The sequence below is a fragment of the Mauremys mutica genome, chromosome 1, assembly GCF_020497125.1.
Source record: "Mauremys mutica isolate MM-2020 ecotype Southern chromosome 1, ASM2049712v1, whole genome shotgun sequence".
NCBI classification, from domain to species: domain Eukaryota; kingdom Metazoa; phylum Chordata; order Testudines; family Geoemydidae; genus Mauremys; species Mauremys mutica.
In genome coordinates, this window is record NC_059072.1 from 313,541,413 (window position 1) to 313,555,852 (window position 14,440).

Sequence of the window (14,440 nt, forward strand, 5' to 3'; positions counted from 1 at the left end):
TTAAGGTCCACTGAACTAAATGAGACTTATGCCTAAAGTGAAATACGTGGTTAGATGCTGTCCAGAATGGGGATGCTTTCCTGAACTGGGGCCCAAAGTATATGTGTGAGAGAGAAATCAGAAGGGAAAACTTATTTTTCTACAGAGGCAGTGTGAACCAATAGAGAGAACATTGTACTGGGAGTCAGGGGACTAATTTTCCATTCCTAGCTCTGTCATCACCTTGAACCAGTCACTTTCTCTTTATCTCAGTTTCTTCATCTTTAAAATTGGGATAATAATGCCTACTCATATTTATAAAGGCACTCGAGATCTACAAGTGAACATTTTTATTTTAGCTGATCTTCATAAAATATTCTGCTCCTTTCTAGAAGTATAATATGTGGAATAACACTTCACTTTTCTAACAAATCTGTTTAAATTCCTCTCCTTAGTACCAAATGCTCTATGATATTTTGGACTTATTTATTGTTTTGAGACTAGTGAAATAGCACTAAAATGGTGGATAATAGTGCTGGTTGGAAAATAGAAATAATTTTTCATGATAATTTTCATGAAATTTCATTTTGACATTCTGCCTAGTTATTCTATGTAAAAAGTATTTGTTGGCTGTAAATAACTATTGTACGTCCAAGTGCAGCTTTTTATTACTGTTTACTAAATGATTACTTTGTAAGTTGGTGACATTGCTGGAATTTAGTATGACAGTTTCAATAGGAGCCAACCTTCATTTCAGTTTAAATTTTAACAATGAAAATAGCTGGACTCTCTTAGAAACAACAAAACGTGTAATGGTCAGAATCAGACCAGTAAAACAGTTCCTATGTCAATAATATCCCAGCTGTTTTCAATTTAATAAACAAAACCTGAAAAGACTTTGGCTAGTTGCCATTGAGACAGATGGAGATCCTGGATTCTGAATGCAATTTAACAGCAGTTCTCTGCGCCCTCAATTTAGTTTATTTGGATTTGTGTCTCATATACAGAACTCTTAGAGCTAGAAACAAATCCACTGTTTTATACTTCCCCTATTGGGACTCTTACTGTTTCCTTTGCCTGCTCATATTCATTGCAAAACTCAGGAATTATAAAAGAGGCTAGAGGCTTGGGAGCTAGCATTTTAAACACTGGAAATATTATATAATCCAAAGTGTATCAATGGCAAGTTATGGTACAGTTCTTGACTTCTGAGTAATAAAAATGTTTAACTTACTGTAATTCAATAAGTTTTAATGGTGAAAAGGATGGATTACATTTTGTAAACCCTTCCCTGTTATAATGATTACCCAAAAGTGGATTATTTTTTGTACATGGCAACCTAAAAAGGATTAGGAAACCTGTAGCTTTAAAACATTTCCCTAGATACACTGGCCCTGGCTGCCTGTATGTGAAATAAATAAGTAACCATCAGTGAATAATAATAATAATAAACTGAGCATTCATAAGGAGGTTAATTTAAAAAGACATTTCTTATTTGGCAGCTGCAATATTTTTGGTCACACCACAGGGCGCTGCCCATATCTCATTGGAAACCTTAAAAGAAACAGAGTAAACAGGCTTTTCCAGGGCTTTTATTTGGTCTAATTTTCTTCTGTTATTTATATAATGACCTCTTCCTATGGCATGATTAGCACTGGAAAGGAAACCTCTTGTGATCATCTTGTGAAATGGATCTGAGTGCTTCAGGGCAGTAGGAGTCCGGCAGTCCTGAGCTTTGCTTAAGATTTTTAGCACCATTTCTTTTTCTTTGGGTCCTGTTGTGTAGCACAATGCAAATATGTACGCAGTGTTCATGATAATTATTATAGACAGGAATGTCACCAGCAACCTCTGTCTGGCTCTTTTTTCTTATTTTAAAACAAAACAAAGCAGGTACTCTGTTTGAGCAGTAACTAACAGTGTGTGCTGGAACATTCAAATTAGATAGGGATGACAGTAAACAATTGCACACTGAAGTAGTATGTTGTAAATCCTAAACTGAGGTCTTGAAGAGTGATGAGATTTTAGGTGCTTCACTTATGGAGTGCCCAACTTTTGAGACATTATAAAGGGGCCTATTTTTGAGAGAATGGGTGTCAGCGTTTTATGAAACTCAGGCCCCTTTAAGGTGTTTCGAGGTGAATATCCAAAATCACCAGTCACTCTGACAGTTTTGTCCCTAGTACTATAGATGAGATGCAGTACCAAGTCCAGACCACTTGAGAGAAGAAGTGTGTATATCTAATGATAATGCATAGACTGGAACACTCGTTAGTGAAGACTGTCTTTGGGAGGTTAACATTTACAGTATCTTGACCAAATTCCTATTTGGAGCATTTAGCCTACGTCCAATTCCTCCTGCACTTTCTTGTGGGTATGATATTCTTCTTCACTTCCTGCCATAAAATGTGGTGTAGCATTGCTGTTTGATATTAAACAGCTGCCATGTTTCACCCTAGATGTGTGTCTTTTTTAATGTTGGATGAAGTTATTCCAGTTTGGAGCCTGACTACCAGTATATTTGTAAAGTAAACATCAGATAGCAGCAAAAGTAGTTAGAAAGTGTTGCAATGACAGATTAATTAACATTTTATAACTTTGCCACAGCTTGAGCACATTGTAGCTCAAAAAATGTATCCTGTTATGTGGATCTGGAATATCATCTCTGGAGCTATGGCTGTAAGTTTCCCCGATAGAAAGTATTACAATAGTCATCAGGACTTGGTGATTCTTGTGCCTCAGACCTTTGAAAAATGAGATGTAAGTTTTGGGGGTTTTTTTCCTATAAAAAAGAGGAAAGAGTTTGTTTTATAGACTGGTTTTCTTCTGGGAAAGGTCAGGTCAGAGGAATACAGGTTATTTTAGAGGTCATATACCACTGAGCCAGGCCTCCCTTCTGCTAGACAATAACCAAGTACTATATTTTTTAAAGCTCTGCATTTGACCATATTTTGCCAGGTAGTGCATTTTGTTAAGAGGTGAGTGAGGAATTTTTTAAAAACCAGTGCCACAATCTACAAACTCATACTAACCTTCTTCCCATTTGCTTACAAAGCCCATGATTTACTGCAGCAACAGTGTAACGTACTAAGTGCTCTCAGAATTGTTAAAAAGACAGAAAAATGAATGTTCACACTCATTTTATGTTCTGATCTTGAACTGTTACTTCCATATGTTGTACTTTTGGTGCTAAAATGCTTAGCTTACGTCTCAATTGTTGATAACTAGAGATGCAAAGTAGAGCTCTGAATGGGACTAGTGTAGAGCCCTGCAGCGGGATAGGGATCCCGTGGGTCCTACAGGACCCGCTGCCATAATAGCGGGAGCAGAATTAAAAACTAGTCCTGTGCAGGGCTCTAATACAAAGCAGTAGTTCTGCAGGCCAGTCATTTGATATGATCCGAGGTTACTGTTCTCTGCTACACTGCATAATCCAATGGTGGGCAGGCTTCGCCAAAGTAGCTGTTCTTGGCATTGCTCTTAAAATGGTCTATTTGGCCCCACCCTTTGGGTCAGTTACAAAGGACTGATCTTCACTACCTTAAAAAAGTTGTGTTCTTAATTTGGTCTTTAACTTGAACTGCTAACTTTTGTGAAAACAAACTTCCTTGTCTTCACTAGGATTTTAACTCAAGTTAAGAACATGCCTTTTTAGTGAAGACAAGGCCACAACTAATTCAAACATTATCTGTTTTTCCTGGCTGGAGCCCATGTTTCTTTACCTCTGCATCCCCCACAGCTGCATAGGAAGATATTGTGTAGTGCATGGGAAGAACTGTAGGCTCCCATTGAGGTCTTGACCTCCCTGAGGGAAGGTTGGAGCTTTCTGTGGATTGTGGCTTCATTTAGCCATAGGCTAAATGTGAAAATATCATAATCAGTGATTGTAAGAGAAGCCATCAATCAGGCATCTATCCATTTGATGGGATTATTCCATAGCTGTGTCAAAAGTCATTGGAACTAGCCAGGGTAATCTCCTAGACTTTATAAGGAGTCTCCTCCCAGGTTAGTATTTAGTGAATACCACTGGTCATGCTTGGATCAAGCCCTGTGAACCTTAAAAATGCATCCCTGATGAAGTGAGAATTTTCTGGAATATGTTTATTAATCCTATGTGTGCCTCAGTTTTCCTCACTACTTTGCATTGTAAAAAAAAGAAGTTTGACACCTGCTAAAAGAGAGCAGGAGGTATGGGTGTCACCTGGCTGCCTGGGGGCTGACTCATTAAATAACTGTCTCAAATAGAACCCAAATCAACTTAGCATCTAGGAAGAGATACCTCTGAAACATCAACACCTGACAGCGGCACACCCCAGCAGGCAGGACTTGTGAACTGAGCTGGAGAACAAGGTGTCAGGTGACTGGAAGAAGGGCAGCCCTTTTTAGAAGGACTCAGGAGCCCGGACCTAGGGAGACAAAAGATGGATGGGGGTGAGAGCCAGAGATAGAGTCCATTTCAGCTTGGCTGGCTCATCCTGGTACTGGCTTGGCATGTACTATAGCATAATTTCTGTCTCTCTGTGCTAACCTAAGCACTATAAGATTCTGTGTGCCAGGTGACTTGCTTTGAAACGGCTTCCTGTGTCACTGTAACATTGCGCCCTGAGGGGCACAGTGCCAGCCTCTGGCTTGGCAGGATTCACTGCAGAGAGCCATGGAGACAGACAGGGATTGTTGATGCCGAAGGCCCAGTCTTGGAGGCCACAGGCCTGCCCCTGTTGGAACTATGTGTGTGCTTGGGGCCTGCCCACTAAGGGGTCACTCCAGAGAGACTGATTGCTGGGGCATAGACCAGACTCCGTGACAGCCTGCATGTTGTTTGAGCACTTTTTCCCTTGGTTAAAGCATAACATTTTATTCAACCAAATCTCACGTCTCTGAAAATGGAACTCCACAAGGCTTTTGGGAGGACCTTGGAGCACACTTATTCTCTCACAAGAACAATTTCCTTGCTGCATATCAGAGAAACTGGGCTTCTCTTTTTAACTCTAATGACCTTTTAACTAGTATTGTTGTCTTCACTTTTAATTGATTGAAATGTATTAACAGAACAAGGGATCAATCTGAGATTCACTTATTGTGACATTTTATGGACCTAACAAATTACCATAAGCTGGCAGTTAAGAAATGTAAATGTTTATAAAAGTTTGAAAGAGAGCTATTAGCTAAAGCTGAGAAGAGAAATGGGGCAGTTCCATGATAACAAGTTTCCTTACAAATACATTGGGTAGATTCATGGAGAAGATGACATTGAATTAAACGAATCTCACGAAAAGCTTTTTTTATTAAACTTTTTACATCCACAGGTTCCTCCAAGATCACCTCACAATCCTGCAAAAAGAGCATTCTCCCTTATTTTGCATTTTCTCTGTAATTTTTTTTTTCCAGGATGATGGCCTTCCAGAGAATGAGCATCAGCTTTCAGTAGCTGGGAAGATAAAGAAGCATTTCAATACAGGGCCTAAACCCAACAGCACAGCAGCTGGAGTTTCTGTCATAACAGTAAGCATCTGAAATACATAGCAATAACATTTTTAAAAGTTCCCACAAAACAGTCTATATTCAGAAGATGACACCAAAAGACAGCAAGGGCTCGCTACTTACTGTAAAGTGTTGCCCGTGTAGTTGAAATTAGTGTAACCATTTCAGATGCAGTTATGCACAAGGGTTGCATACCACACTACACTCAATTTGCTAGTTGCATCCCTCCAAGCAGAGATTAAATCGGGTAGAGATTTAGTTGTGCTGCATACTATAGTTACAATCTAGATATTGTCTGAAAGTAATGGAGCTTGTGAGACCATCTCAACCAAGTCAGCTGAGTGTTACAGGCACGTGCAGTATAGTATGCCTCACACAAATTTGTATTTTTCCTCCAAGATGAACGTGTGTGTGTGTGTGTGTGTCTCTCTCTCTCTCTCTCTGACACACGCACACACACGCACACAGAAGATATTCAGAATATTATCAGATTATTTATGCTAGTACCATTAAACAGTAACTATCTGTTTTATCCACATTCACATCCTTTCCTTATTTTTAATACATCTGCCTGTGCTTTAAAGCTTTTTTTTATTACTCATGGTAATGTTAATTCTCCAGATAAAGTCACCAAAAAATCAGTGACACATTGAACATAACCATTCCCATATCAGATTACTCAGTGTTTGTTCCCAGCTTCCATAAATTGCAGATGGTGTGACTGCACATGTACACTGTCTCGTACTGTTTCCACTTTCATGTTCCTCAGCTCGGCCCCTCCAATGGTGAGTTAAATCAGCATGAAATAAACTCAGCTCAACAGGCACAATCTGGCTCACAGGTGTGAACTGTTTGTGCAGCAAAATGGATACTTTCTCAGAAGTTACTAAGTATTTAACATTTCAAGCTGTGCCTCTCTCCCCTTTTTTTTTTTTTTTAAATAAAAACTACCTCAACACGGAAACAAAATTGTCCCTCATGCTTTTCTTAGATTTTCAACTTTCTATGCCATCAGCTAACATACAGTCAGCATTTTTTATTTTCATTTTCAAGCAATAATACCACAGTAACTCTCCCACAAGTAAAACATCACATACTCTGTACCCATTGCTCATATGAAATGCAGGTATGTTCTGAACAGCCTAGTTCAAACTGTGTTCTTTTCAAATGGATTGCCAGCACGCTTGTCCATAAGAAGTACTGCTCAGTTCCTCTTTGCAAGGCTTTCAAAGCTTAAAAGATAGAAACGATGCTTCCCCTATCCCCTTCTTCTTTTAATTTTTAAAATATTTTTATTTGTCCCAGTTGGTCTGAAAATAGATTGTTTACAGCAATTTGACAATTTAGTAATGAAAAAGGCATTGGTGAAGTGAATCTTTCCATTGACAAACATTATAGAAATAAAACAAAAGGAAAAAAAACTCACTGAATTTGGTAATGTGTTAGAATTTAAATAAGTACATTTAATGAGAGCAACTGTCTGAATGGATACCACACCTTGGTGTGGTTAATTCTTGAGCTCTGCCTCTAAACTAGCAGTATTATAAAAATATTGTTATAAAATCCAGAAAGTGGCTTAATTAACTAACTTCTTTCAGTAACTTTCCTAAAACTGGGGGACTACAAACATTTGTAGTGCATGTGTAAATTTTAAGGCAGGCTGGCAAGTGCTGATTTAAATATCAAAAAGCTTTTATATACTATGCATATTGCACATCTTAATAAAAAGAATAAATAAAACCCAAAGCAAAACCTTTAACCGATGTGCCTGCATTTAAAACAAATGTAATACAAGTTTGGCATGAGATTGTTGTTAAAATTTTACTTTCAGGAATCTCCTTTTTTACTTATACAATGCCAGGTAATATTGATATAAAGCTTATTAGCTAAAGCTGTTCTAAATTTATAATTTACAAAGCATATGCTCCCTAAATGCTGGAACATATTGTTCAGCACTAAAAATGTACAATAAGTATATCTTAACCCTTTTAAAAAAAATCTGTTTTATGGTGCCAATATATGTGTATACTGTAATTTATGTAAAGGGATAGCTAAAATACTGTATTTAGTTCTCAATTTAACTTCATAGTGATATTCTTTATTATACATCTGCCCTTAGGGTAAAATTCACCACTGTATGGGGGTCCCACACAGGGCTCTATGTATCAAACCTTTAATGTGGGGCTTAAATTAATAAGGATTTGTGCAGGTCAGCTGGGCTGGGGGGAATTGCATCCCTAGTTTGTTTGTTGTTAGTCAGAGTCATCTGTAGGTGTATTTTATTTATTTATATAAAACACTTTTAGTAGGCTGTTGATTTCTTCAGTAATATCCAAATCTATTGTATTGACCCCTTTTGCTGAGGCATACATTTGCTTTGGTTATATAATCCCCAGTAAGAATACTATCTGTTCATCCAGCTTCCAATCCTACAAACACTCACACATATTCTTAAACTTTACTACTGTCATAAAGTTAATTATGTGCATAAGTATTTGCAGGATTAGGGCCCTAAAGCAGATATGACCAAAAAATTTAATTTTGAAGTTCCATGACTGCATTTTTCTTGTATATAAATCTAACATTTCGCTAAAAAATGTAAAATGCATGTTTAATAGCAAGCATTTATTAAATAATCTGTTTAAAGTTTAGCACTAGAATTTTTGTTGAATTTTCCAAGGATGTCGTCACACTCTTTCCTTTGAATATTTTAAATTAATGACTTGACTGCTTAGTTATAATGTCTCCAGCCACTAAAGAAGAGAGCTGGTAATTATTTCTCAAATAAAAACAGATGTTTTGAAAGAGGGTTTAAAAAAAAAACTGTCAGTACCCTATGGGTTTGTAATGATACTCTTTCTGTCTGTAATAATCAAGAGGAAATAGAAATCAATTTTCAAAAAATGCTTTAATATTCAAAGATATATTGCAATACATTCTATTAACTGAGCATAGTTCAATTTGTGTTCATGTCTGGAATGTTAAAGCTTTGCTTGTATGTTGTCACTTTTGTGCTTGTTTTTTTGGCATTATTAAGACAGAAGAAAAGACTAATGATAACATTATGTTAAGGTTGTGTGAGGTCCCTGACTTGGCTACGGGAGTAAATCCCAGCTTGAGGCTCACGGGAACCATGTAGCATAAAGAAAGAAAAAAGCTGTTCTGACAGCTGATGGTCTGCCAATGTGTCTAGAGATGGTAACCAATTCCTCTGTCTGCAGCATTCTGCCTGTCGCAGAGAGCCTCTGTCATCTGTGGAAACCAAATTGGTGCTGCTTTATCATGGGGTGGGGAGAAGGAGGGAGTGAGGTATTTAAAATGCATTCTAGTGATTATAAAATAAAATTAAAAGTGACATTTTAACAGTGGGCTTTTCTTAAGATGTGGGGAAGAGAAAACAGCTTTAGTCTATTAGTTTTGCTCGGTTTGAGGAAGAACCTATGACTTAAAATGTCATGTCACTTCATATCTGTTGTTGTTCTATAATTATTATTTATAATCTGTTTTTCTTAGCCTGTAGTCTCCATGGTAACTAAAATATTGTTTGACTTCTGCTTAGATAGATGTAACATTTTAAAATTCAAAGAATAAATCCCCTCCTAAAATACTTGTAACAGCGTTCTGTTAGTTATAATATTTTAGTGCAATACTTTTTATTTCCATTTTTAAAAAACCTTGTCTTTTGTGTACTTGAGATGCAGTATAATAGGCTGCCAGCAGATGGCAATAGTAGATCAATCTACTGAAACTCAATGAAAAATGAAGTACTGTATAAGTGCAAGGTCCTCATCTTTTGAACAGGAAGTATCCTTTAAATAATTCTAAATAAGATGAAACATGCATTGATTTAAGAAAACAGAATAAATTATTAAATATTTCTCTTTATGTCTGTATTGAAAGTGTAAGTTAGATGCTAACTACAGTTTAAATAACTGGTACCTAGAGACATGTTAACCGGCCTTTCTCAATTTAGAATTAGTAACTATCATGAGTATTGCACCAATATGCCATAGTCTTAATGAAACACACAATGGCCTTTCCTTTTGTAGGGCAAAATGTGAAAGTTATCAAATTCTTCCTATTAAACTGGGCAGAGTGTCTCTTTCAAGTTTTACCCCCTAAAATTGTATCTAATCCTCTGTTAAAGGCTATCCCAAATACATGTTAGTGCAGTGTAAAAAGATTAGAGAAAATAACACTTTCTTTCTTTTCTATGCACATTCCACTGCTAATGATAAACTCAATTTAGAACAATATACACAACTTAATTATATTTTTAAGCACACACTTTACCAGATTTTTTTTACACAATACTAAATTCATTTTCCATTTTGACTTTAATTGGTGCACTTTAGTGAAGATTTTACATCACAGTTTTCTACCATTATCTTTTTAAGCCTGAGATGTAAGGCGAAATGATAAACAATACAATGCTGTTCATGAACCTGAGAAGTCCTGCTCTCCAAGGCTAATATTTAAAGAAAACAAACAAACAAACAAAAACCAAACTGGATTATTTTAACCTTTACACATGCCATGATTATGAAGTAGTCTAATTTAAGCCTCATATAGTCTGTGTAGCCTACTTCTTGTGATGGCTAACACTGTGTTTTTAAAAAATTATCAAACCTCTGTTTAATTGCAAAAGAAATTTTTTCATTACCATTATGTGCAACTTAAAGGGGCACTTCTATATTTGGAGATAACAGGATATTTGTTAGACTTTTAAATGAATGCATAATGCATTAAGTTAGTTATTTTGCAATTCCATTTCAGTTTAAATAAAATGGCTTCTAATATAGCAAGATAGAAGCTAGGGCTAGTTTTTTTCTTTCTTTTATTCTTTTTCTTACTTTTTGTCTCCAGTGCATAGATTCAGGATGTTAGATAAGTGCCTTGTGAAACTGAAAACAGTCAATATGCACTAAGTAAGGAACAGCTTGGTCTGGAGTCTTAATTCTTTAGCATAATATCGATCCACTGAGTTGCCCCATTTCTCTCTGCTCAGCTGGACCACGGGTTTACCATCAAGAGATCAGGGTCTTTGGACTACTACCAACAACCAGGAATGTATTGGATAAGGTATGAGATGGTGCAGCTCCAACAGTCAGTGTTTCCATGGCAACGTGCTGGCAGTCTCCATTAACCAGTTCCTTCAGTGGATAAACATGCTTTTTGATTTGTTATCCAGTCCATATGCTGCTTTATCAGTTTCATTTTAATCTTGATTGAAATGCCACACCCCCTCATTCCCTTTTTTTCCACCCATTATTCACACTGACATTGCCAGCTTTCTCTTCATCGCACATGCTCAGTTTCAATTTTTCTTATAGTTAAAAGGACAGTGTATATAGAAAATCTACTGGATATGCTGCAGCAATTCACCTCCTCTCTCCGCCCCTCCCCCCCCCACTGCTGGTTAAGGCATCTGCTTCCTGTGCACTTCTGTTTTTAAACACCTGGAACAGCAACAAGGTCTCAGCATATTTTTTTTCTCTTCTGTATGAGATGTGGAACTATATACTGTCATTTTTAACCCATCAAACACAATCCTTACCTTAGACTGAACAATGCATTTACCTAACATAGTACTTAGAAGCTCTCCCAAGTTTTCTGAAATATAATGCATTGTATGTGCTGGTAAGCTTGTGTTCTCTAACTATGCACATTTATTTTTGTTCTCTTTTCATTTTTAAAACCCCTTGTAGTTTTTTATTTTTTTAACAATATTGCATGAATCTGTTTTTAATATTTTCCTACATTGCGTAACTGTGTCAGGGTTGTTATTAGTTGACTTGACCTGAACGATCAAATGGGACCTTGGCTGGGGTGGCTATTTCTGAGTGGGTGAAAAGAGGGATTCTGCTGATGGCTGATGTCAGGCCCATACCGCCTCAATCAGTCAGGTGTCCCTGGTATTTTCATCAAGTGTTTTATTTGCTGGCTATTGTCCCCTTATTGCTCCCAGGGTTTGCCTTGTGATAGCTAGAAAGATAAAATGAGTTCCTAGTGAATATTTTTGCAAACACTGTGGTTGTTCAAGCCCAGAGAAATGCTTTTCATTGTGGAGGGGCGGGGGAAGGCCTGTTCTGTGTATGGAACAATTCTACAAATTAACTTCATTAGCAAAATGGTAATGTTTACAGTAATGTAGAAATCTGTCCCTCTCAGCATTTCACTGATTGCCTGAATCAGACTACAGCACAGTTTCCACAAAAGTTACCAGTCCCCCTAACACACCAAAAATATGCCTATGAAAATTCAATAGATTTTGAAATGGTCCTGGAGGAGAAAAGCAGCTCTTCCTCCCTGATGTACTGTTCAGTTGAGAAGCAAAAAGTTAGTCCAGGTACACCATATAGATGCTGGTTATGATGACTAACTGAGAAATAGTTTCCATACAGGTGCTCAAATTTGTACATGTTTGTGCAGTAGCACCTCACTAATTAATATTTTGTGATTGAGAGACTTACTGAATCTTCCACAAATCATGAAGTGTACTTTATTCATCTATTTTCTCAATTGACATAATGCTTCAGAGTATCCTAGTAAATAAAATGTTGTGTATTTTGTAAAAATAATATCCTAGTGAGAACTCACTTTGGCATCTGCACTTTCTCTTTATTGAGAAATGGAGGGAATCACTGTTATGTTCTGTGGATTATAAGTGGGAGGTTTAGCAAAGTGTAGGCTAGAGAAGTCTTATAACTTTTTCATTTTGCTCATTGAGGAAAGATTATATTTTGAATCAAATAGAATTTGTCAAAGGGCTAAAACGTTTTCTTCTGACTAGCATCACTATCTATGATGTGCCTGCCCAGCTCTTTTACTTACACTATTTTTTTCTTTTATACAAAGACAGAATCGTGTTTCTATTTGTCCTGTAGGTCTCTATTTAAATGAAAAACGTCTCCACCCAGCATCAGAGAGCACAAACCTCTAGAGCGAGGAATTTGTGATAAAATAGTGAAATGTTTCTAATCTGACTGGCCTTGACTCAGTTTAACTATGTAGCCCAGGTTTTAAAACAAACCGTACATCCAGGGGCTTTGGTGAAGACTCCAATCCAGCAAATAGGTAAATAAATAAACAATATGAAAAAAGGCCATTTGACTAAAACGCTAGTAATGGCTTCCATCAGCATACAAAGTGACATATCCTTGAATAATGGGCTGGAGCAGACGGGTGATAATCTCCCTTATTCATACATAAACTGCTTCTTTTCCAGCTGGGGGCAGTAACAATGTTTATAATTAGTGATGTTCTAAACAATGCACCCAGTGTGTAAAACCGAATTGGTAAAGTGGTGCTAAAACTCATAGACATATATGCTTAATTAGGAAACGTTATAATACCTGATAGTCCCAGAACCAATACTATTATATACACGTTATCTGCATTGATTGCAAATGCTTTGTCTTTCATCTCCATAGAAACAGGAGCATTCAAATAACCACTGGTAGTGACCAACATTTTAATATAAATAGTAAAACTATTTTCACTTAGTGATTGTTTATACTATTCATAGAACTTTGCAAATTCTTAAAAATAATACATACAGGGTTCATCCCTTCACTCTTATACAACAGTTCATTTGCCACAGGCCTTGAAAACTCATCTGTGATCACAAATATGGCCAATATATAAAAGCGGATCCAAAGAGAGATGTAATGCTCATACATTCTTTCATAATTGAATTCTTGATGTCTTCTCTTAACCACTGATCCTTTTCTTATTTGATCCTCTAGTTTCTCATATTCTCCTCCAACAATGACAATGTTTGTGCTTTCAATAAACCAGAAAACCATTTCCTTACTGTAGTCTAAATGTGTCCCTCCCTAATGTGCTCAAGATTCTGAATTCTGCTTTTGAACGCTAACTTTGCCCACCTCAGAGTGTACTATTCTTCCTCTGTTGCCACACAGAGCACCTGCAATATTTTAAATGTAGTGGCTTTGTTTCCTGAAAATATTTTCACATTGAGATGAAGTAGTACACTGAAAAATCTGTTCTTGAAGTAACAATTGCAGCATATTGTGCATAATGACTGGAAAAAAATATTACACAGTGTTTTGTGTATACAAATAACAGGAAAAAATACGATAAACTAGTTCAGTAAAAGAAGCCTTAATAAAAATAAAGTTAGATCATGTACATTGTTTAAGCCCCAAATGTGATATAAGTTTTAAAAGCTGCATATATTATTGTAGGATATGTACTCCCAATGACACTCTCTTTTCTCTGCAATTATAGATGAGCACTCTGGCAGAGCATATCTGTGAACACCTACAGTGCTCTGTATGCAGAGACAGGGCCGCTCGCGGGGGAGGGGAGGGGAGGGCAATTTGCCCCGGGCCTGGGGCCCCCAGGAGAGTTTTTCAGGGACCCTGGAGAAGCCGAGCAGGGTCCTTCACTCGCTCCGGAGGCCCCGGAAAACTCTCACTGGGTCTGGGTCCCCGGAGCTGCTTCTGCTCCAGGTCTTCAGCAGTAATTCGGTAATACTGCCGAAGTGGGACCCGCCACCGAAGTGCAGCCCGGTCTTTGGCAGTAATTCGGTGGCGGGGGGCCCCCGCCGCAGGTCTTCGGAACACTTCAGCAGCGGGTCCCGGAGTGGAAGGACCCCCCGCCACCGGATTACTGCCGAAGCGGGGGCCCCCACCGCCGAAGACCCCGGGCACCCAGAATCCTCTGGGCGGCCCTGTGCAGAGATGTTGTTTTATAGCAGCACTCTGTGCTCTTCAATGAGTTCCTTTTCTAAAAAGCCAAAAGTAAAATGTACATTTATTGCAAGTTATCAACTATTGGATGTTCATTGACAAAAACAAACAAACCAACCAACCTGACAGGTTTCTTGCCCTGTTATAAAAATCTCTGTTTAGGGTTTATTGAATAGAGGATCTTAACAACCTGAGAGTGTTTGGTGAGTTTACTGATCTTCATGGAATTAAATCAGAATATTAAGAGGGAATGGTGCCATTGG

The 14,440-nt window shown here is 37.5% G+C and overlaps 1 protein-coding gene across 9 annotated transcripts in view; it reads left to right on the top strand.

Moving 5' to 3' along the window:
• Positions 1–14,440, top strand: part of DCLK1 (doublecortin like kinase 1) — a 374,217-nt gene that overhangs the window by 349,256 nt on the left and 10,521 nt on the right. For 8 of the 9 annotated variants that reach the window (XM_045015788.1, XM_045015797.1, XM_045015784.1 and 5 more), the window contains one exon: positions 5,368–5,481. In XM_045015788.1, the coding sequence (XP_044871723.1) occupies positions 5,368–5,481 (114 nt within the window). Of the gene's footprint in view, positions 1–5,367; positions 5,482–10,468; positions 10,543–14,440 lie in introns of all 9 variants that reach the window. The other variant, XM_045015824.1, reaches the window with a different exon arrangement.